Here is a 24897-nt window from a genome sequence, read left to right as displayed (position 1 = left end):
GAACATAAGAGGACCAGTCACTAGATGATTATGTTGTGAAATTACTGGTTTTCTTTTACAATTTTCAAAGTTTTATATGATGGGGTTTTCCTAATGAGCTGTAGAGCAGGGGCAGGTAGGGAAATTGATCTGACCAGCAGGTTGGATCCAGAACTGGCCTAGCCTCTGCAGGCCACTTTTGACAGGTGACTGGGAAAATAAATATAAAAGTCTTATGTGAACCTTATCTGCTCATATGAACCAACCTGGACCCTGCAGTCATCATCTGAGACTCCTCTGTGTGTGTCTCCTCCATGAGAGGTTCAGAGGATGACAACATGAGAATGGGCTTCCCACCTGTGTAATGCTCTCCCCAGGGAGGCTTGCCTGACACTTCCATTACATATCTTTAGGCGCCAGGCAAAAACTTTCATCTTCTCCTAGGCCTTTGGCTGATTAAACCATCAAAGGCCTTTTAAACTGGGGTGGTATTCTTTTTGTTTGTTACTATGGTATGTAGTTTTGTGTTTTTATATTGTAAACCGCCCTGTGATCCTCAGATGTTGTTGGCATCCATCTGTCTCAAGAGACAATAGAGTGCGCCTCTGGGACTGAAGTCAAACTGCTAAAGAATTACAGCGCCTGCTGTGACTGTAGAGACCAGTAGCTCATAACTGTTTCCTCCTGCATTGTTTTTGCTGCGTTAGCAGCACCAAAGTGACCTATCTAGGACACAAGCCTGGGCAGTGTGTATGGAAGTCCTGGGCTGCCTAGATGACAAGACCCCACTTTCAGCCTCATTGAGCACCAAGGAAAGTGGGCTGCAGGAGTTGCCGGAAGGAGGCATACAAGATGCCATCCAACCATCTTAAGGACTCCAGATTTGTGTAGCATTTACTCCTTAGCCTTGTATTTTTGCAAAGATGTCCCACAACAAGCAAGGAAGTTTCCTTAGGGTTTACTCCCAAAACAAAGCCTTTATCATGAATGAGTATAGCTGCAAGGCAGCAGAGCTTTAGGATCAGTGTTTTTCTTCTCCTAGATGGGCTAGCTTCCCAGATTGGCAAACCCCATCTGCCCCTCACTTCCCTCTACAACAGCATGTGCAGTAACTGCCTTCTTGACCGTTGAACCCACTATTGGTCTTGTCCACTCAATCCGCCAGAGCTAGTATTCATATGCAGGGAAGTCCTTAACTCAGTGAGGGTTTGGGACCTATTGACTACCCTCACCTGGTTTAGCTGGCCAGTTGCAGCTGTTTCCCAGGGAGTGGCCACTGTTGCATGCTGACAGCTTCTAGGAGCCACTGGTGAGAGCTGAGTGCGGGGTAGAGACCAAAGGTGGACAAACTACTCCAGAAGGAGCACAATGTGTCCCCCACCAGAGATACTCCCCTCTCCCCAATAACCCAACACTGGTATGGAAATAAGATTGTGATGTTGTGATGATGATGTTGATGATACTGCAGGTTAGTTTTTATTTTATTTGATACTAACCATACACTAATGACATCATATGACTCAAGTGATTAAACTTCAGCATGTGCTCCTGATTCTTGCTTTGCAGCCCCAGCTTGAATTATTTAAACCATAGCTGCAAACTTTATTGCTTAAAAGCAAGACTTTAAGCAAGGATATTCTTCCTTCAGGAGCTCCATTTGGTGCCATATTTCAAGCACTCTGGAGCTCTTAATTTGCAGCTATGGCTTTACCTGCCTCACATCTGATATCATATGACATCAGTGTGTGTGTGTGTATGAGAGCAGTGTGTGCGGTTTCAGGAGAAACAGCCAAAATAAAGCCAAATTTGAGCTGTTGGCTAGAGGTTCCCCATGCATGCTCTAAAAATAATTTTGAAGTCATGCAGCTGGTGCTGCCACCATCTGTTTTTTGTAGATGGTTTTCTTCCTCAGTGTTTGTGCTAGCCATCTCACTTGTATTTACTGGGCAATAAACTTGTGACTTGAAAACTCTGTGGTACATTATCCTAGAATATATACCTTAATGGAACAGAGAGGAAGCAGTGACGTGGCGCTGAAAAGAGAGAGATGTGAGCAGCTTATTATCCTGGGCAGAATCACTCTAACCAACTCCTGAAAAAGTGGGGAGCATCCAATAAGAGAAATAGGGAAGACACCAGTTTCTTTCATGACCTACCGTATTTTTCGCACCATAGGGCGCACCGGACGATAGGGCGCACCTAGTTTTGGGAGGCGGAAAACAAGAAAAAATTATTCTGAACCCCAGAAGCCAGAACAGCAAGAGGGATCTGGCTTCTGTGATACCGTGTGGCTGTTCTGGTTTCTGGGGTAACCGCGCCAAGCCTCTTCAGGGCAGCGGGATGAAGGCTCCCCCTGCCCAAAGAGGCTGCGCAGGGCTAAAGCAGAAGCCAGGACAGACGCGTCGCTGAAGGAGCACTGCGCCTTCTCTCTCTCTGCCCAGCGCCCCTCCTTCAGAGGAGAGGCGCTGCGCAGAGAGGGAGAAGGGGCATCGCCCTTCAGCGAACCTGGAGAAGGAACAGAAGGAGACCCTTCTGCCGCCCCAAGCCTCGCGTGCCCGGCGGGACCTCCCGCCGGGCGCGCAAGGCTTGCAGACACTCGCCCAAGTACGGGGAGCCCTCCAGAGGGCTCCCTGTGCTTTGGGCAACAGGCTGCCGCCCCAAGCCTCGCGCGCCTGGCGGGACCTACCGCCGGGCGCGCAAGGCTTGCAGACACTCGCCCGAAGTACGGGGAGCCCTCCGGAGGGCTCCACGTGCTTCGGGCGGCAAGCTGCCGCCCCAAGCCTCGCGCGCCTGGCGGGACCTCCTGCCGGGCGCGCAAGGCTTGCAGACACTTGCCCCGAAGCACGGGGAGCCCTCCGGAGGGCTCCCTGTGCTTCGGGCAACAGGCTGCCGCCCCAAACCTCGCGCGCCCGGCGGGAGCTCCTGCCGGGCGTGCAAGGCTTGCAGACACTCGCCGGAAGCACGGGGAGGCCTCCGGAGGGCTCCCTGTGCTTCGGGCAACAGGCTGCCGCCCCAAACCTCGCGCGCCCGGCGGGAGCTCCTGCCGGGCGTGCAAGGCTTGCAGACACTCGCCGGAAGCACGGGGAGGCCTCCGGAGGGCTCCCTGTGCTTCGGGCAACAGGCTGCCGCCCCAAGCCTCGTGCGCTCGGCGGGACCTCCCGCCGGGCGCGCAAGGCTTGTGGACACTCGCTGGGGCTGCAGGCTTCTGCCCGCAAGCCTCGTGAGCTCGCGGGAACTCCCACCGGGCTTGCAAGGCTTGCGGATAGCTTCCTGAAGCCTGGAGAGCGAGAGGGGTCAGTGCGCACCGACGCCTCTCGCTCTCCAGGCTTCAGCGAAAGCCTGCATTCGCACCATAGGACGCACACACATTTCCCCTTCATTTTTGGAGGGGGAAAAGTGCGTCCTATGGAGCGAAAAATACGGTAATTGACCATTTTGAAGGCTTTCATCCTGAAGTATGTCATTTGCTTCTATAGAGCAAACGTCTTAGTGTGTCTTCATCTCCATTCACTTGTATTAAACGGGTGCCTTATTTTCCTGCCCTAAGGCTTAAACAGTGCTTCCCTTTTGAGTGGGTCACTGTTAATTTCATTGTGCTAATTTCTTCCTCTGTTATCAGACATATTCTGCTGTTGCTGGTCACTTACTTGGCTTTCTTTCTAAAATCTCATTAATAAAAGTAGCCTTATTCTCAGAATGATGGTAAAACTGAAATTTGGAATTTAAAAAAAAATCAGTAATGACCACATGTAGATATGATTTTAGCTTGAAATGTAAGCATTTCTACAAATATAAGTGGCAAAAATGGAATAATTTAACAAACTTATAAAAGTCTAATAGGGTTTTTGTATTCTTAAGGGAAACTGAGAAAACCAGCTATGTGAGTTTACCTCTCTGAGCTGCTCAATACTGTGGAGTAGCCTAGGGAAAATATAAAAATGTCCCCTTACTCTCTGGTTTTCACAAGCATCCATAAGGAACCTGTAGAAGATTTAGTCAGCTAACTCAAAATCATTGGAATATTTCCTCAGAGAATCAGAATACTGAGAGCAAAAATAGAAGAAATAAGAAGAAATCCATTTACTAAATTCATTTTTCACTAACTTCATTTCTTTAGATATTAACATATGAATCAGAAATCCCTGGCTAAATGCATTTTGAACAATGGGATTGTTTACAAACAAAGGTGCTTTTAGGATCTGAATACTACTGGCTTGGTTCCAGCCTTGCCTGCAGCAGAATTCCACTAATTGGGTGTTCCTACAGGTGGGGGCTTTTTTCAATTATTCCTTCAGCCCACTGTGCCCCTCAAAAATATTTTCCATAAAGTGCAGGAGACCTTCTGGAACAGCATGGGAAGTGACACTGAGGTCTGCAGAAGGATGGAGAAATTGGCAAAAATCATGTCAATGTTTCTGCATTGCAGGGGGTTGGACTAGATGACCCTAATTCCTTGGTTTATATCTCTCACCCACAATTTTTTTGCAATTGCTGTGGGGGTGCAGAGGGCAAAAAATCATCCAGAGACAGTAGGGGATGGCAGCCCCCTCAATAGTTAAAAATGCTTAAAAATATTGCTTAAAAATATTGAGGGGGCTGAAGCCCCTTGCACCCCCTATACCCGGCGCACCTGCCCCCCTCCTCTGCCCACCAAAATTAAGAGAGAAACTGCTATTGAAAGCAGCTTTCCCTACTTCTGAACCCCTGAATTGCACAGAAAAATAAAACACAGGCTTTCCCCACATTTCATCAGAGCATACAGATACAGTACAAGAAAGGCTCTTCCTAGCCTCATATTTGTGTAAGAAATATAAGCAAAGTAGAAGCAGCCCAATTAGTCTTAAGTGAAGCCATATCCCAGCCCATATACCAGCAATGTTCATTGCCTAGTATGGGAACCCCTGTTGCCCTTCTGAGTCCCTGACTGATCAGTATGGAGTCCATTGGTCACACCTGTTAGTCTTTCCTTTCTCCTCCAGGGACTCTGCTTCTTCCCATTGCTGTTTCATGGGAGAAGGATACCATTATCCTGTTCAAGTGGTGGGGGGGATGCTGTGCTTCTGAGGCTTCATACAGAGGGACTGCTTGCTGATTTCCGCAAGGGCAAGACTATGGGCTTGCCTGCATCAGAGTTTAGTGTATTTGTAGCTTGTTTGCATTTACATTTAATATGTGTAGTATATGTGATGTTATCCTCAAACAACATCAATCTCTATGCCTTCTCCCTGTATATTTCAGTTTACCCTATATGGGGATAGTTTGATTTGGTGAAACTGAGCTCCAAACTGCTCCATGCAAAGTCACAGACAATTTGTTTTGATGTTTTTTGGTGGGTGGATCGATCATCACTTTCGGCAGTTCCCCTTTCCATGCTCATTGCTTCCTCAGTGCTTTCATTTCTTTTCCATCTGTGCTTGTAACTATTTCTAGTGTACTCCTGAATGGAGAAAGTTGGGGGGGGTGTTTTTTCTTTTGATCCCTCAGATTTTCACAAAACTGAAAAACTGCACAAGCTAATAGTGCTATATATATATATATATTATTTTGATCCCTTCTTAAATGCTAGACCATTGCAATAGTCTAGCTTGGAGATTCTCAGAGTACAAGTAACCACAGCCAGGAGATCCCTATTTACAAATGTCTGGTGCGTCAGCCAAAGTTGGGTATAGGTGTCACCAAGTCTCTCAAAAGTGTCAATGATGAGTCCGGAAGTACCTTCAAACTGCACATCTGCACCTTCAAGGGGAGTGCATCCTCATTAAGAACTGGTTATTCTGCCAGCTTCTGGACGTGGGAACCATCCACCCATAGCACTTCTTTTCTTTATGGATTGAGCTTCAGTTTTTTGCAAACATTCAGTCCTTTACCACCTCCAGATCCTGGTTAAGGACTTCTACTTCTTCTCCTGGTACTGATGGTACTAATTAGTACTAATACTAATGCTGGAAACTATATAATTATCATTATATTAGATTCTAAAAAGTCTATTCTATTCTAAAAGGGGGTGAAGACAGGTTGTAAATATTAAATTAAAAATTAAATTAAGAAGGGATCCCAAATGCACTGTAAAGAAATGGCTCATAAATATTTTTGAAGAGTTGAAGAACCAGAAGCTTATTGTTCAAGCTCCACTCTCAAGTTCAGCATGATGCTTCTCTACCCATTAGCTCTCCTCGGGGTAACTTCTCACTCCCTCAAAATTCTTTGGGCAACATGCTACCATTTTTCTTTAATTCATATAGAAATCTACTCAGAGATGACTGGTGTCAACAAAGGGGGCTTAGAGCCCTATGAGCAGGCATTTGTGTCGGAGAGGATGCGAGCCCTAACCCCAAGACTGTCTAGTGCCCCCCACCCTGATTACCAGGAGGGAGGAAAATGATAATCTGCTCCATAGGAGCCAACGCCTAGGTGCCATGGGGGCTTCACTCCCCCCCATGAAAGTTTTGAGGGGGCTGGGGCTCCCCAAGTTGATGGGGAGTTGTGATTTGTATGATGTGTGTGCACTGCATCATGTGATTGATTATTCAGGGTGAGGCTTACCTGGGCCCCCGCAATATTTTATTCAAGCTGGCACTATAGTCTATTTTGAATATAAATATTTTGATATTGAGTCATTTTATAATGCAGTGTGAAATTAACTAAATTTATTTTTATGCTTAGATTCCAGATTCCATCATATCTCGTGGTGTTCAGGTGCTTCCACGAGACACGGCCTCACTTAGCACTACCCCTTCAGAATCTCCTCGTGCACAGGCCACCTCTCGCCTCTCCACTGCTTCCTGCCCAACACCAAAAGTAAGTACCGTGCCTGTCCAATACTCATGGGATGTGTGATTTGTCTGGTTGATAAATGCCTTCTGCTGCTCGCATGGAAACTTACTTGGTGGAGACTGATAAATGTGTGAAAGATAGTTCACTTGTACATGCATTGCTGTCCAAGCAATAGTGTGAAAGAAGAAAGAGGATATGAAAGTTCTTAGACTAAATGGCTGCTGTTCTTTTGAACCACTGCCGTTAAGCCTGCAATTCTATGCAAAAGTTTCTTATATCTAAAAGTGCTTGTCTGTTCTCTATTGCAATACTAGTCATGAATCCCTTACAGTGTTTTATTCCCCCAGGAAAGTGCAGTTAACCCTGCCCCTGAATCAGTAGAACTAGACTAATAGTATGCTTTCTGCAAAAACATTTGTGACTTCTTGATCTGTGGCATTTCTCTGCCTCAGCATCATCTTAGCATATTTAAAACACTTTCAAGCCAAACAATGTTTATTTAACTTGGATACTTGCTGCCTTCTCTTTGGAAATTCTAAATTACATAGAAAGAAAGTTTTAATGCCAACCTTTTAGACTACTAGTCAGTATTTTAGGTATTATTTCAGACTGGTTTTACTTATGCAGGTGATCCAGTATGTTTGGTATAACACTCAATGTGTGATATATTTGTAGCAAAGTTCGGCAACTAGCAGAGCAGTAAATATATAATTTATTTTAGCAAGTGAATTCCTCATCTGTATTCAATTGGTACATATCATATCAAAAAGCTTTCTTTCTGACTTGTTCAATATTGCAGTGTTTAATAAAGGAAATGGTAAAAAGTAATCCATCTTATCTAATTGATTGTGGTTCCCAGATTCCTAAAATTATTGCAAGTGTCTGGCAGTTAACATTTTTACCGAATTTATTTATTTTGTATCAGCAAGTCATAGTAACATACCCAGCCACTGACTTATCTTTGTTTCAAGGTTTTGGCATTTAATACTGATTGCATGTCTATGTTAAAACAGATTAGAGGAATTGGTGGACAATATAAAATGGGTTTCCTAAAGAATCTTGTTGGAACTTTAAATTGCACTTGAATTTGTTTCTTTCATCAGCGGGGTTCAAAATAAACTGAGACATACTTTGAAATACTATTATGGGGGGGAAACTTGGAAGTTTATTAAACTTGAGTGAACAAGATAAGTAAAAACTATAGGCTCAGTTCTTGAGGTCTGTGCCTTAATTTCTCTGTGTAGAAAAACATGTTGATACAAAAGGTGCCATTTTTAGAACCTGAGTTTAAGCAGAATTTTAATGTTTCAAATTCCTTTTGTCAATTGTTGCTGTGCAGAGATACACTGAAGTTTTTCAGCTGGAGAAGCTGGATATTCAGCCTTGAACTTTCTACATGCAGAGCATGTAGTACCAATGACCTAAGATCCCACAATTTTTGATACCACATGGTTCCAGTTTTCCTTTCCACCTAATTTCCCAGCAATCTCTAAATCTTTATGTCCCTTACTGCTCACCAGCCACTTCCAAAAGTTCCCAGAGCCACCTGTAACCACATGTGCATGCCCAAGCCAAATAGCAGTGCTGGATTGGCCAGCTTGGAGAATTACAAGTGGCTATCTGCTATCAGATGCCCTGTGTTAACTTTTAACCTATTATGCTGGGGAAAGGAAGAGGAGATGCACAGATTGCATTTAGCCTTTGGTGCAAGAAGATCCATGACTCAAGGGTTCTGTTATTCACTGAGTTAGAGCAGTGAATACTTTATAGAACATTTTATATCTTACTATATCAGCACAGTGTGTCTGGGGGCAATGCCTTCTCTTTACCAGTACCTAATAAAAGGTGATTGAAACCTTCCAGGTTTCAATTATTTTTAGACTATTGAGAAAAAACAAACCCTTCAATGCCAACATTATTTTTTATCCGTTGAAAAGCTCTAGCACGTTGTAACTATTATTGTTAAATAAACTCTGAATTATCCTGCTATTGCTATAGATAGGCTAACTTACTTCCTGACATACGTTAATACTACCAAGTGAACCAATGCTGTGATGATGTACTGCTTGATTTTTGTGACAGTAGAGTGTAAGTTAGAGAAATCATGCACTTGAGAATTCCATTAAGCATTGTTTGAATGCTAGAACATTCCTTCCTTCCTGCTCGTACTGAATTTGGACTGGATAGTTTAGGATTTTTTCAGGTTCTATCTTGTTAAGTGAAATTTAAATAGTGTCCACTTTATATGTCAGAGGAAAATTATTAGATTTAAAATCTCTGGAACTTTTTTACCGGTTTCATTCCTCTTTTCAGAAAAAACCTGTATTGTAAAATTTAATCAGGAGTGCTGGAAAACTGCTTCAGGATTTCTTTACGAAATTCTATCTGGTTTATAATTTGATGCACTATGCTGTTTTCAAAATTACATCTTGGAGAGATACTTGTAACCTAATTAAAGCTGCATTCTGAGTAAATGTCAAAGTTTTAGCATAAACACACACACATATATCTATATTATATCTATATATATCTATACACACACAGAGATTCAGAGGTGGATTTAAGGGAGTGTGCTGGGTACAGAGCCTCAGGGATGTTACAGCTATGATGTAACGCGCGCGCGCACACACACACACACACACACATATATTACACACACACACACACACACACGTATGTGATATTTTATCTTTTTGGCATCCCATGATATTAAAAAAAATGACTGCTTTTAAGAGAAAACCCTTGTTAATTTTGATAGGTGAATTTAATATATTTTGGGGTTTTTGTTTTTTTGCTTATTGTAGTAGCTAGGTCATTAGTAGTGTATCAGCCAGCTCACTCATGCAAACAGGATGCTTCTTCCCCCCCCCCCCTTTACCTTTTGTACAATCTATCTTGATTGTCCCTGGTACAGAAGCACATGGAGAAATGTCACTGTGACCTGAGCTCTAAATACATAGAGCCAGCAGTGGAAGGCAGTAATTTTCACTATCATGTCAGGTTTTTGTCCAGCAAGTATTCTCAGAGAAATCGCTGCTTACCACTGCTGGCTGTATCTGTCTGCAGCTCTGTACATGCTGTTGTATCTCTCTTCAATTTCACACTCAAGGGTTGATTGGGAAGAATTGTATGGAGCAATGGAAAGCAGACAGCTTCCGTGTATAAACTAGCCCTGAGATCACTTTGACTTGTTAGGTTGAACTCGTTGAAATTGCATTTGCCAGACATCTTTGAAATACATCCTGATAAATAAAATAGCATGAAATCTAAAGTAGAATTGCTGGCAATGGTAGCCAAAAACAGGGGGGAAATTGTAAGCATTTCCGACAAAGTGTCTTGCTTTCCATTTCATTGCACCAGTTTTAAGTGAGTATAGCTATTCTTCAGTAAGACTGGGGAAAATAAAATGGGGAATAATGTTCATTATGACTAAGTCTCTTTCTTTACTGTTAAATATTTGTACTATGGCTTACTTATCTAGCCAAAGGCTATATCTAATTCTTATTTCAGAGAGCATGATGGGGAATTTAATTTGCTGAAGATTAAATTTCTCATCCTGCTGCTATCCTAATTTTAGATATAAAATGAGGAGCGGAGTTTGAAAATGATAATCACTAACTAGGTCAAAGATTTTAGTCTTTGTAAAAAAAAATATCCTTTGTTATTCACATATCTCTTGTCAATTGCTCCTCCCCCTACACCAGGCAATGTGACCTCTGTGCAAAAAACTGGACAGGTTACTAAGAAGCAATCTGCTAAAAATGGTGCAGAGACTTTGTGCTTTCTAATCCAATTTTTTGTTAACTAAACTATTTTGGTCAAACCATTTTATCTTTTCTCATGATGAACTATTGAAAAATTAAGATATTTGGTAAATATAATAAATAGTGAAGTCTTGTAAAATAACCCAAAGATACAGAGAATTCTTGCTAAAAAGGAAAATACATCAATTGCAGGCGACAGCTGAACATTTAGACATTAACGCGTTTTAAGGGGCAATAGGCATGACCATAAAAAGTGCAGACTGACAGAAAAAAAACATATTCTGTCATAAAAAACATGAAAAAAAGACAAGAGCCTTAAAAAGGAGCTGGAGCTGTGCCACAGTCGCTAGTTCTGCTTTCCATGAAATTCTCTGAATATGAAGGGACCCAGCTCGTCTTAGCAGCTATTGACTCCAGTGGAGCAGAAGAGGCAATGGCTCTACTGAAGCTTCTGAACTGCTGTTCAAGGAGGGCAATACAACCTCCTCAGGCCCAAGAGGTACTGGCACAATGGGCTCCTCTTGTACAAGTGCTTCTGGTTTAGTATGTACATCCAGGGCCACTGGCCCTGAGGGCAATTCCAACTCCAAATCCTCAGCCTCATCCCCTGAAGAATAATCTGACCCTAGAATTACAACGCTGCTTATGGAAGCAAAAACCCAGTTAAAAAATAAAAGGCAAAAGCTTTTTGTTTTGTTTTTTACATATACAGTAAGGTAAAGGTAAAGGGACCCCTGACCATTAGGTCCAGTCGTGGACAGCTCTGGGGTTGCGGCGCTCATCTCGCTTTATTGGCCGAGGGAGCTGGCCGAGGGAGCTGGTCATGTGGCCAGCATGACTAAGCCGCTTCTGGCGAACCAGAGTAGCGCACGGAAATGCCATTTACCTTCCCGCCGGAGCAGTACCTATTTATCTACTTGCACTTTGATGTGCTTTCGAACTGCTAGGTTGGCAGGAGCTGGGACCGAGCAACAGGAGCTCACCCCGTCGCGGGGATTCGAACCGCCGACCTTCTGATCGGCAAGTCCTAGGCTCTGTGGTTTAACCCACAGCGCCACCCGCACCTAATACATATACAGTAGTTTTGCCCAAAATTTCATTTCAACTTAGAGGAACTCCCTGGAGACATTTCTGCCAGTCTCCTGTTCTCTGGGCAGTCAGCTCTCTCCACTGTTCAGTCATGCCTGATCCAGACTATTGCTTTGGCCAGGAGGTTTCTCCCATTCATCTCCAGGCAGAGGAACCGAGTTTTAAAAATGTGTTTTCTTAGTAGCCCTAGCAGTTTTACAGGTTCCAGCCTCCTCCTGTTGTCATGATGGCAGTCCCACCAATCAGAACACAAAAATTAGCGTACAGCCATAGCACAACATTAGTAGGTCTGCCTCAGAGTAGATTTAGTAGACCTATCAGAGCATGCTCAGAACTAGGGGCGGTTGTGTTTTTTAAGGCCATCCCTCCTAGCATATTTTGGTAATCAGGGAGTGTTTGCTACTTTGTTCTTTCCCTTTGGTATTAGTTTTGTGACGCTAAACTATATAAACCCATGTCCTTTACTTTGTAATAACAATGTTTTCACTGCATATTAAGTAGCAGGCATTTTTAAGGCTCCAAAGGTATTTTTTACAACTCTCCTTTCTTTTGCACTTACCTTGAACCAGTAGGGATTAACTAAAGCTGACTGATAGAACATTTTTTGCCCCTTTTTCATTACTTATTTTGATTCTACGTTGGCTATCTAGACTAGGTATTTTTCTTCCAATCACCCATTTTGGATATCTGAGATTCATCTCTCCGTATCTAAACATTATGACTTGGTTCCTATGTTCTCATTAGCAGATCTCCACTTGGTATGTTGCTGTTAGGAGGAAGGGAGATTTTGCCAATTCCCCCGTAGCCCCTTAAGATTCTGCTCTAGTGTTGGGGATGCTCCAGATCAGTATGGGAGGGGGGGCAGCAGGAGGAAGAGGTAACCAATGAAAATCACCTCCCTAGTCCCCACCATCACTGAGAGCAAAAGGGAGCCTCATCTGGACCACATTCCTTCCATCAATGGGAGGTGCTCTTCTGTTTCAGAAGGGCAACTTAAGATTTTGTCCATATAATATAATCATTAAGTTTACAAAAATGGATATATATCATCTTACTTATCTTGTGGAGTTGTTACTACTCTTCTTTATTTATTTTTCATCCCTGACCACTAGCCATGCCAACTGGGACTGATGGGAGTATAAGGCCATAGGCATCAGGAAGCACCACATTGGCTACCCCTACATTCTCTTCAAGTCATAAATCCATGTGTGCATCATGGTATTGACCTACCCTACCATTAGGTAACTGAGATTTAAATGGGATTACATGCATTAAACAGGCTGACTTCTATGTGGGTCACCACTGTGTGATGACTACAAATGACCATGTTAAAATGGAGAAAAAGTGTTGCTTCAACATTGGGCCATCCAGCAGTCAGATTAAAAAAATCCATGCTGTTATATTTTGCACATACTGCTCTACAAATGATTTTAACTCTGCAACACTCTGCAGGCACATCTTACTCAGTAATCTCACAGTCTAACTAAATAAATTTAGACTTTTATTAGGTCTATGTGTCCCTTTTTTGAGATCCAGGATCTGACCATGCTTACCTTTTATTATTATTTTATTTTTATTATTTATTAAATTTCTATACCATGCTACATCCATGGATGTATGCTTTCATAACCTCTATGATTGACTGCTGCAATGTGCTTTACGTGGGGCTGTCCTTGAAGACAATTCTGGCGTTATGGCTTGCACAAAATGCTGCAGATTGCTTTTTGATAAATTTTGGGAGGCAAAAGCATCCAACCAGGTCGGTGGCAGCTGCACTGACTGCCTGTGAGCTTCCACACATAATTGTATGATGCTAAAGTGTAGCTTTCTTAAGATTTTCACACACTGGAAATAATGTACTTAAAAGAGTGTCTTGCCTATTCTGAGCCTCCATTCTGGGTACAGTAAATCAGGCCCTGTACATGGCTTCACTGTATGAGGTAGAAACCTTTGCTGAGCTTAACTCAGAGCCTGAATCCTGCAAACATTATTGGGGTCCTTGAAAATTCTCTTCAGACCTGTACTGGTATTCAGGAGGCATACTGTGTCTAACAATGGAGGTAGAACATAGCTGTCATGACTAGATATTATTATAGTAGTATTATCCTCCATAAATTAGTCTAAAATAATCCATATTGGTGGCCACCACTACGTCTTGTGGAAGGAATTTCTTTCTTTTTTCTGTCCTGAATCTTCTAAATTCTACTTCATTGGATGGCCCCAGGTTCTAGTATTTTGAGAGAGAAATTTAACCCAAACTACTCTCTACAGCTTGCACAAAACAGAACACTTATTTATTTTGGAAGGCTTTGGACTGTTGAGGCATTTACAGACAGTTTTGGATTTATTTGATAGCTGCTAAGTTTTATTGAGCTTTTTGGACTTTGCGTTGTATGCTTAATTATTGTTCTTGTGTTTGTTATATATTAACTGATTTGAGTGTTGGGAAATATGTATATGAATATTTTAAAGAATTTCTAATAGAATTTTGTTTTAAAGGTAAGAGATTTCCATAGCTATAATATGGAAAGCCTAATGTTTTATATACATGAATAATGTTATATTTCTTTTTATATTAAGGGATAATAAATAGAAATTGGGTATTTTATAGGTTATTTTAGACCTTTGATCTAGAAGCACAAAACCAACTAAGTAATCCTTTAACATACATACTTCTTTGAATCTTTTTTTCTGACAAATAAATTGTTTTCTATTTTAAATTGAATAGATAGAAAGTGTGAGTTGTGTTTCACATTCCCTAAATATGTTTTCAATTATTGTACTGCATTCCTGTTTTATATCTGAGAACTTGAACAGGTGTCCAAAGTGTGCACAAATTTGATGGGAAATGCTGGCAGTAGAGATGTATACTTGATTATGACTGCCTAGCCATATGATTAAAAATGGTTGATAATCTATAATATGAAATCACCTGATGTGATATTGATTTCAATAGGATTTAAGTGTCATTTACTTAATTTTGATAAGGGCTCATGGAATGGGTGCAGACTTAGTTATGCTTGGAGCAGTAGTGACCAGGGAGGCAGCACCAGTGGGGCACCATTACCCTCCAGGCACAGTGGGTCACTGACACTTACCAAGAGGGTGTGGTGCATGATGGCAGAGGCAGTCTGATATTCCTGCTGCCACATGCTGAACCGGGCCAAGCTCCTCCCCTCTCCCTCTCAGTAAGCTCCAGCAGCCCACTGTGTCAGTAAGCCATGTTATTGACTGCTGCTGGCTTAGAATGGGCACACTTAAGTCATTGAGACTTAATGAAGTCTGACTGTATCAGAATTATGAGAATGCATATTGTCCCTTTAGTTTTCAGAAGTCTGCCTTTAACTTCTGCATACTTGTGTCTCCTTTCAGAAAAGTTTTCCTTTCAGTGTAAATTTTTTTTTATGAAAGCTGAACTATAACACCATTTTTATGTCTTGGAATGGAGATAGTAAACCCGTCAAGAGTCCCTATTTTCCAGGGACATCCCTGATTTAGAGAAGCCGTCCCGGTTTCTGATTTAATCCTGGAATGTCCCACTTTTCCTTAGGATGTCCCTATTTTCATTGGAGAAATGTTAGAGGGTATGGAGTTATCCACCCCCCGAGCATGCTGAAGGCAATCCTGTATAGGGAAGTTAATTTATGTTTAATGTTTTATTATGTTTTTATATATGTTGGAAGCTGCCCAGAGTGGCTGGGGCAACCCAGTAAGATTTGTGGGTTATAAATAGTAAAATTATCATTATGGAATGGGATGTCCCTATTTTCATTGGAGAAATGTTGGAGGGTATGAGGTAGTAGAAATGCGTGGGTGGCATAACAAAACATTAAATTTCTTAATGATTAAAATATACTTATAATTTATGACATAGCATAACAGTGTTTGCTCTCTTTGAGAAAGATCAGTTTCTAACTTAATAAACCAGAGATTCTATACTAATTTTTTTTTCTAGAATTATTTTCCAGGTGGTTACTTCCATTAAAATTACTTCTTGACAGTTTTTAAAGCTTGGCCATATGTTTGAGGCTTTCTTATCCATTGCTAGCATTCATGTACTAGCAGTTTTATTTAGATTCATGGCTTTCCTTACCCCATGGTATCAATATTAATATAGCTCAATATTTATATGTTTCTATAGGTTGATCATTCTCTGACCACAAAACTCATCTACATACTTCATCTAGTTTAGATACAGATGAAGACACTCTAACCCCCATCCTGGAGCTATGCTATGTACAAATTGCCTGCCACAAACAGCTCCAAAACCATTTGCACTAAAAGAACTATAACAAATAGCTACCCTGAGTCATCATTTAGGATACCTTCAACAGTCTCTCTTTCTCTGAACCTTCTTGTTTGTTTTGGACTTCACATAACAAAAGAACAAAACTTCACAGGCCATAGCCTTCATTTTTCCAAAGGATTTTTTTTTTGGGGGGTGGGGGGAGCATTTTACAGAAGGAGTTATTGAATAAAAAACTACTCCTTCAGGAAGAGTATTTTCTACTCCATTCCAGACCTCATATGCCTCAATAGATTCATACAACTTTTTGCAAAAGTGTGATAAATATCCACAAAGTTTTGGTTGCTCATTTTTTCAGAGATGATAAAGGAGTGTTTAGCTCAAAATTTTGAGCACCTGAGATATGTTTCTAATTCATTGTTATTAATTACCACTGTAGTTTCTTCATTTTTGCTTCTTCATTTTTCTATAGTCCTAAATTTCTTCACCAAATGTTTGGGCTTACAGGTACAGCCCTGAGTTAGCAAAAAACCTGTGAAAACTTTTACTTCCAAATACTTGTGATGCTTGAGGCTGCTCTCAGAAATATATTCTGCTGCATATTCACCATCAGTTGCCTATTTGTATTTCTTGGGCTGTGCAAACTGACTCCTAAGACATCTGTAGAATAAAATACACATTCTCACAAACATGCTTGCTTTCTGCTCACCTCAGAGCTGCTTATGAAACAATAGTGTGTGTCTGACGGTTTCCTTCAATCCTATCGAATCATGACTTTTCCTTACTTTTCTCTCAGTCAAATTTCCCCTGTATTAGTAGAGGGTTTAAAGCAGAGATAAAACAGGGAGAAGGAGTGGAGTGTTATAAACTTTCACTGCTCGCTGTTTCTCTTCTTCAAATCCTCCTGGGAAACTGCTTTCCCAGTTGCTAGATTCTAGGAAACCAGGTTGGAGTTATCTATTCACCACCTCCCTCAGTCTGCAATACACTGTTCTGGAGCCTCTAGAGGCAGGTTGGGGGAGCTGCAGATGAGGCAGAATTCTGCGCATGCGCAAGAAGAAGAGGTATATTTTGGATCCCAGCCAAAAATGTCCCTGTGCCTCAGTGCTGGAAGCCCTGTGCCCTATATTTGTTCTTGATTGTGCAATACATCATAACAGTTTCAAAAATTGCTATCTAGCAGTAACAAGTTTAAAATCATTTCAAAAAAGATAAAATAATAGAAAAACATGGCATTTTTAGATTATTGTGTTCAAAAAAATAATAATACTTGACTTGCTGCACATTTCCTTTTTGTTAATAATTCAGCTCCTATTGGAGGAATTATTCCCATTATTTAATATAAGAGAAATTGATTAGTTAGGTACTCTTAGGAATGCAATCTTTAGACTTTTTTTCAATATTTTGAATTGATGTTGATGCCTGTATCTTCTGTAATGTTGAACCTCCAGTGCAATTGTCTGTATTTTGGAGCCAATATAAAAACTCCTTTACTTCATTTACCCCTCCCCCTTATCTCTTGTTGTATGATCTTTTTCCTCTTTCTTTGCTTTTCACTCCCCATTGTTTATTATTCCAACCCACTGCATTTTGTTATCTGCTTTATTAAGTTACCTGACTTCCACTTTTCCTGTTATATAGTTTCGCCTGTTTTATTTCTCTGACCTAGGTGCTTAGCAAACATAGTGTCTGATTTCCTTTTTGAGAAGAAAATATTGCAACAAGCCTTTTCACTTGTGGGTTTCTCATTTTCTCTTATATCTTTTCTGCTTACACTTGTATGCATTCTATGAATTTCTAATCAAAACACTTGCGCAATATGCCATTTTAATAAATGGGGAATTAAGGCACAGAAATATTAAGCCTCCAGCTCAGGGCTTTCCAAACTGTGCGTTTGCGACACATTAGCGTGTCGGCTGCAGTGTGTAGATTTATCGCACAAACGCTCCCCATGCTCCTCCCAGGGCTGGAAACCTCTGGCTTGCTAGTAAAACTGATTTACTGTGTCGCGAAATGATAAAAAGTGTGTCACCAACATGAAAAGTTTGGAAAGGCCTGCTCTAGCTCACGGTTAGAGAGGTAGTCTTATGTCCTATTGACCTGTTGGATGACCAGCGTCTGCAGCTAACTACTTGTTAGCCAGCCAAATGACAAGAGATCTGCCCAGCCTTTTACTCTGTCTGAAAATGTGCACTTTACTTTGAACCAATTGGAATCTTCCATATTGTCAAAATGAGTTACCTTTTAAGACTATCTATTATTGGATGACATAAAATAGTGTCAGCTCATTTTTGCAACGGAATTCTGCTTTTGCAACAGAATTCCTTCCCAACCCCCTGTGTATTCCATAAGTCTGCTCCAGAATCAAAACAAAATAAAAAAATTTCCTTCCAGTAGCACCTTCAAGGTCTTCAAGGTGCTACTGGAAGGGGAAAAAAATTATTTTGTTTTGACTATGGCAGACCAACACGGCTACCTATCTGTATCTGCTCCAGAATGTTGAGGAACTTTCTGGAGCAGGGTGGGTGGGGCCTGCAGGAAAGAGGCAAGGAGAGGAAGTTCAGAGGAGCTTCTTTGGGGGGCCTTTGGTGGTGAGGAGGGGAGATAGAAGTCCTGTTGCATCTAGTAGGGCAGCATGGGATATGATGTATTCCTAGTATTGCCTATTTGTTATCCAGTCCATTCTAGTAGGAAGCTTTTCCATTATTTACATAAATTTAAATGTTTCATCTGAATCACATACAAAACTTTGGACTTGATATTATTTAGTAAGCTTATTTACCATTTTTATAAAAATATAAATGATAAAAATGAAGATTCTTTAGTGTATAACTTTTTTCTGCTTACTTTTAAATTTTCTTCCTAGCAATATGAAAGCTTGATAAGCAGTAGCTACAGAACTGTTTCTTCATTCCTCTGCACAATACAGAATTACCGTAACATAAGCAAGGAAAACAACAAGGAGGCTCGTATTGAAAGCAAAACTAAGACGTGTCTTGGCTATTGTTAAGTTGCTGTTGGTATGGCATTAAAATTTTCTGGCTGGGCAGCAAAATTATTTAATTGGGAACTAAGGACTGTGTCTAATATCCTAATTTCTTTTAACATGGGGCAGCTGTATATAATTCTGCCAGTTATCACTAATATTTCGCAGGGCTGAAAGCTTTGCAATACTCATGTCTCTAATTTGTGTGCTTGACACTCTTCAACCATCGCACATAGCACAAGTTCACTGACCTGGCTTAAAGACAAAGACATTTGTCCTATCTTTGTGTCAGTACTTCATTCGTCATGAACCAAATCCAGGATTTCAAATATATTATGGTTTATGTATTTTTAAAAATATTAGTAACAACTATAGCATGCACACTTTCAGTACTGAATCCGTAATTAAAGAGAAGAATTCAGCAAACGAGTCATAATGTGATCCAGAAATAAGAGTCTGTGTCCTTGTTCCCTAGAAGTGTGTCAGAAAGTCAAATTGATGTCTTGCATGCACTGCTAACTGACTGTGTGGAAATTTTTTTAAGTTCACTTTTTTCTTTATTCTTCTGTCTTTTTTATCCATCTTCCCCCATTGTAGCAAATTAGACGCCCGGATGAAAGCAAAGGAGTTGCTAGTAGAGTTGGATCCCTCAAAGTAAATATGTTTCTAACTTTTATTTTGCAAGTTTTCTTCTATAGCCTACACTTTTATTTTGGAGGGAGCGGGTAGGGGAGGCAGAGGGTGGGGCTATTATCTTTCTCACCATTTCATTGTTTTTATTTCAGTGTTTTTATCACTGTTGGATCACATTTTTTTTGTTTCTGTGCTACCCAAGAGCCACCATAATGCAGTTAGCTGAAGGCAAGTTGCCAAGTGCCTAGCTCTGGATGTTACTACGTATCGGGGGGCGGGGGAATAGCCAAAGTTTCCTTAAGGAGCCTACCATTTGTGAATAATTAACACTCCTCTGATAGATGGCAAGAATAAAATTATGTTCATGCTACATTTATATAAAAACAATGACACGTTCTTCTCTCTTAAACCACTTAGTGGCACTAAAATGGCTTAGTTTCATTTATTTAAATAGGATAAGGTTGCTTAGATTCAAGTTTTGTCATTTAAGTGATTTGTGGATGAAGTCAGATTAAAACATGCAGTTTTCCTGTTTCAGATGTAAGATTGTTGATTGACTTCTCAGTTTTTACTTTGTACTTTAAAAATACTCATTTTGTAATCAAATTAGCTGAATTTGTTGTGTGTGTATATGCTTAAGAAGAGTGAAAATGGGAAATATGGGGAGAGAGATCTTGTGAGACATTTCTGAATAACAAGGCTGTTAAAATTACTGCAGTGCTAGGCCCCTTTACTGCCTTCTTTGTTCATTTTAAAGAATTACACAATGTCTGGTGAGCTGGATCCATGCTAAGTTAGTTGCCTTTTGATTTCCACTGAAATCAAAAAGACTTAAATTAAGGCTAACTTTCCCCATTCGTTTTAATGGGAACTAAGTGCAACTATTTAAGTCAAAACTGTAGCAAAATCAGTCAGCTTCCTAAACTAGTTTCCATCTATAGTTTATCACATTGAGTTCCAAGATTATTATTTAATCTGCCCTTGCCCATACAGTCTTCTGAGAGATGCTGTTATGTTATTTAAAAAACACATCTAAAAATCCAGTTTATCAACATGTTTTGAACCCACGGCTTGGCATAGGTTACCTTGTTAATATTTAGCAATAATTGTGGCCTCTCGTTTTTAATCCTTGCACTATTTCACTTCTCACTTCAGTTTTGTTTGTTTTTTGCACCACATGAAGCACTAATTTTCTTTCTTTTTTCTGCACTCTCCTTGCCAATCCTGCCTTCTCAATTTTTTTCCAAAATATATTTTGTGTTTGTGTGTGTGCGTGTGTATCACCTTTATTCCAGGACAAGCCATCCTCTCTTTTCTCTTAATATCGCTCTATACAGCTGCTCCGTGTGAAAGTGTTGTTGCACTGAGCATAAACAGGGGGAAGGGAAAAGTGTACTTATGCACCTATTTCCCATATTCAATTCCATACAATTGATTTCATAATGGAAAAAAAGGAAAAAGTTGCTATTACGCTTATGCCAATGATGCTGAAAGGCAACTACAACATTCCTCACTGTCTTTCTGTGAGGCTGATTCCCCCCCCCCCTTTTAATTTATGGTTGTGGTGCAGTCGAAGATATACTTTGCATTGTTGGATACTTTTGCTGCAGTGGACAGAACAAGTTTCAGTCCACGTTTAATGGAAAATAAAAATAGCCATTGAAAATATATGTACATAATTAACTGTGAATCCAGCTTTCAAATTGTATTCCAAGAAAAAAGACCTATCCTTACCGCAAACTTGTATGCAAGATTTGTAAGTTTATACTTGAATAAATTTAGCACCTTGGGTTTTGAATTCAGTGGATTGGATCCTAAGATCAGTGAAAACAAGGAAGCTCTTAGAAGGAACTTTTGCTATTCCCTCCCCACCACAGCCAACTGCTCCTCCCCAGGCCCTTCCAAGGGAGGGAGGGAGGGCAGCCTCAAACCAGGCATTCATAAAAGGTGTGTCTGCCTGGTTTTGAGATGATCCCATCCAGCAGCCCCAGGCTCCACATTGGAGAGTTTTTTCAGAGGTTCAGACTACTGCAGCAGAATGAGGAGATGGTAAACTTTCCTTCTGTGAAATCCCATGCATTCACTTATCCTTGGATCCAAGTTCATTTACCCCGTGTCTTTTGAAATTTAGGTCATCTTTCAAAACCTATTGATGCTTTCGTTATATTTCTTAATTCTGTACTTCTCTACTAAATATAAGAATTGTTGCTGTTAGCGTTCAGCAGTAGCCAATTTAGGCATCAGAATGAGCTATGAACATTTAGAAATTGCTTGGAAGACCCTATATTTGGTACTGCACCCACTGAAAACAATCTACAATATTTCAGCACTCTCCTTGCTACAAACAATGCTTGAAAATTAGGAAGTTTGCTAAAGGCAGTGATCACTACACAACCTGTATTTACTAACTGAACTAACTTTTACATGTTGAAAAAATAATTGCTGATTTAACCAAATGAGTTGCTTTTCTTGTCAGAGTATATGGAGCATATATTTGTGTTGATAAAATGTTTGATGTATTGCAAAGGCAGTGAGAAATGTGTTGCACTATGATCTTATCTTTTTTATAAAAAGAACGGAAACAACAAACATGAAAAGAGAATAGGTATAATTTTCAATTCATTTTCTGATGTTTACATGTAGCTCCATCGAAAGCTGGAGGAGCTCAGAGATCACCTAGAAGGAAATGTCAAAGGATGCTCTCTCCGAGTAAATGTACGATTTCACTCGGTGATTTGTTTTTTAAAAACTTCCGTTGGCTGGTAACACCAAATCTGATTGGTTTGTCCTCTCATCCCCATCTTTTTTCCCTTTCTCTCTTTTCCCTTCTTCTGTTTCTTTTTCTAGCTGGGGTTTCATTCAAATATCCATGAAAATTTAGCATAAAGTCACAGGGTTTAATTTAAGAGAAAACCCTAATATGCGTTAAATATTAAGTAAATTTTGGGCTTTCCCATTGAACAACAACAAAAAATCCTTTCCAAAATTAAACCATCACCTGAAGTCATTCCTAATTGTAAAGCAAGTTTCAAGGCTAGGGTAGCTAATTTGTGATCCTCCTGCAGGTTGTTGGACTAGTGTTCCCATCATTTCTGCCTATTGACAATGGTGGCTGGGGTTGCTAGAAGTTGGAAACCAACAACATCTGGAAGGCCACTCCTACCCTAGGCATCAGGTTAAGTCATGGCTGGGGAACCTTGATACTCCAAATATGGTTTGACTCCAACTCCCATCAGCCTCCACCAGCGGTCAGGGATGATGGAAGTTGTAGTCCAACAACATCTGAAGATCCAAAGCTTCCCCTGTCCTCATTTAAATGAACACTTTTTAGAATCATAGAATCATAGAGTTGGAAGAGACCACAAGGGCCATCGAGTCCAACCCCCTGCCAAGCAGGAAACACCATCAGAGCACTCCTGACATATGGTTGTCAAGCCTCTGCTTAAAGACCTCCAAAGAAGGAGACTCCACCACACTCCTTGGCAGCAAATTCCACTGTCGAACAGCTCTTACTGTCAGGAAGTTCTTCCTAATGTTTAGGTGGAATCTTCTTTCTTGTAGTTTGGATCCATTGCTCCGTGTCCGCTTCTCTGGAGCAGCAGAAAACAACCTTTCTCCCTCCTCTATGTGACATCCTTTTATATATTTGAACATGGCTATCATATCACCCCTTAACCTCCTCTTCTCCAGGCTAAACATGCCCAGCTCCCTTAGCCATTCCTCATAAGGCATCGTTTCCAGGCCTTTGACCATTTTGGTTGCCCTCCTCTGGACACGTTCCAGTTTGTCAGTGTCCTTCTTGAACTGTGGTGCCCAGAACTGGACACAGTACTCCAGGTGAGGTCTGACCAGAGCAGAATACAGTGGCACTATTACTTCCCTTGATCTAGATGCTATACTCCTATTGATGCATCTGTAGATCATCTGTACCTTTGCTTTTTTACCACTTTCTTTGAAATTCTTTTTTTTTTTTTTAACTTCTAGAACTGCACTAACATTACGGATTTACAACATGGGGGGAAAGTGTTATTCCTGGCAGCTAAGCTATATATTACATGCAGTTGGTTAGTGAGGTTTACTAAACTAAACTTAGTTTCACTAAGTTTTGTTTAGTGAAAAACAACCTCTAGGTGCTTTTCCCCTCATGGATGGGACAGCAGCTTGGAGCATGTGGTCTTGCATGTACAGTTAGTAGGAAGCAAAGAGATTAAGCAACTACATGTAATGTGCAGTTTGGCCCCAAGTCTAGGAATAGCAGTGGCAGGAGCACTAGGTAGTTTAAAAATAAAAATCAACCACACAGGGCAAAGTACAAGAAAAAATATCACTTCTAGTTTGACACTAAGCATTACACTAAAAACATGGAAAATGCACCAAGTTCTGAAAATGGAGTAAGAATTGCACATCTGCCACTTTACAGTAATGTCCACATACCCTTTTTCATCCATTGTCTTCAAGGTTGTGGATGCATTGTTTAATAGATTACAAGTTTGATTCAAGATCCAGAATAGTAATGTCACTGACAGAAAGTGGTTGTTTTTTAAATCACCAAATATATACCATCTGGACATAGAAGTCAAATCCCAATGGTCAGATGTAAGGAGATTGTGCTACTTTATTTTCCCCAAATGTCAAAGAATATGCAGAATATCAATATTTTGCTATTGTTTTGTTTGTTTGCTTGTTTGTTTTTTAAAAGATCAACTCAGAAAATGCAGCATCGTTTAGATTCTCTGTTAAAACTACATGTAATAATGATGCCAATTCCAGAAAAAGAGCTAGGGTGGAAGCAACCTTTGTGGGTTTTTCCTGCCATTTTGAATTCATTCATTCTCTGAAGAAAATGAAAGGCTAATTCTTAACTCCATTCTCCCGTGTCATCATTTTTGCAATAATAATTAACACATAGACGGAAAATTGAATAGTGATCCTGAGTTTGGGCAGATATTGTTTGAATTTTCTCTCAAGTTGTAGTATAAAAGCAAACCATAAACTACTCATAAATTTTGATGAAATGGTTTGAGATTGAAACATAAAATTGTTCTCTTTCACACTACAATATTTAATGTTGCTGAGGAGAGTTACTTTATGGACAGAGAAAATAGCACAGGTGCCATGAATAATCTTGTGGCGGTTGGGGTTCATCTGCCAGATTTCATATGGCACTTGCAGCATATGTTTTGCTTATGAGGATGGATGGAAAAGAAGATGGACTCACTGATCACACCACACAGTGATACAACCAAACAATGATACAATGACAAAACAACAATATAACTTATTCGTTGAAATAATCTGAGACAAAAGCAAAGGGGGAAAAGTAGGTGAGAGTTGAAGTTCATTGTCATATATACCAACCTGGTTTTGGAAAAGGATTTATTGCAGATGTACAGTGGGATAGATGTATGGTATTTTAAGCATTTTGT

At 40.5% G+C, this 24897-nt stretch overlaps 1 protein-coding gene across 21 annotated transcripts in view; it reads left to right on the top strand.

Annotated features, from left to right (window-relative positions):
* Positions 1-24897, top strand: part of GPHN (gephyrin) — a 234508-nt gene that overhangs the window by 147061 nt on the left and 62550 nt on the right. For 7 of the 21 annotated variants that reach the window (XM_079951142.1, XM_079951123.1, XM_079951126.1 and 4 more), the window contains 3 exons: positions 6643-6777; positions 19436-19492; positions 22115-22186. In XM_079951142.1, the coding sequence (XP_079807268.1) occupies positions 6643-6777; positions 19436-19492; positions 22115-22186 (264 nt within the window). The remainder of the gene's footprint in view (positions 1-6642; positions 6778-19435; positions 19493-22114; positions 22187-24897) is intronic. The other 14 variants (XM_079951140.1, XM_079951143.1, XM_079951141.1 and 11 more) reach the window with 2 other exon arrangements.

This window comes from Podarcis cretensis (assembly GCF_951804945.1).
Source record: "Podarcis cretensis genome assembly, chromosome: 1".
Lineage (NCBI taxonomy): Eukaryota > Metazoa > Chordata > Lepidosauria > Squamata > Lacertidae > Podarcis > Podarcis cretensis.
The sequence above is the reverse complement of the archived record's forward strand: the minus strand, read 5'-3'. Positions and strand labels throughout refer to the sequence as shown.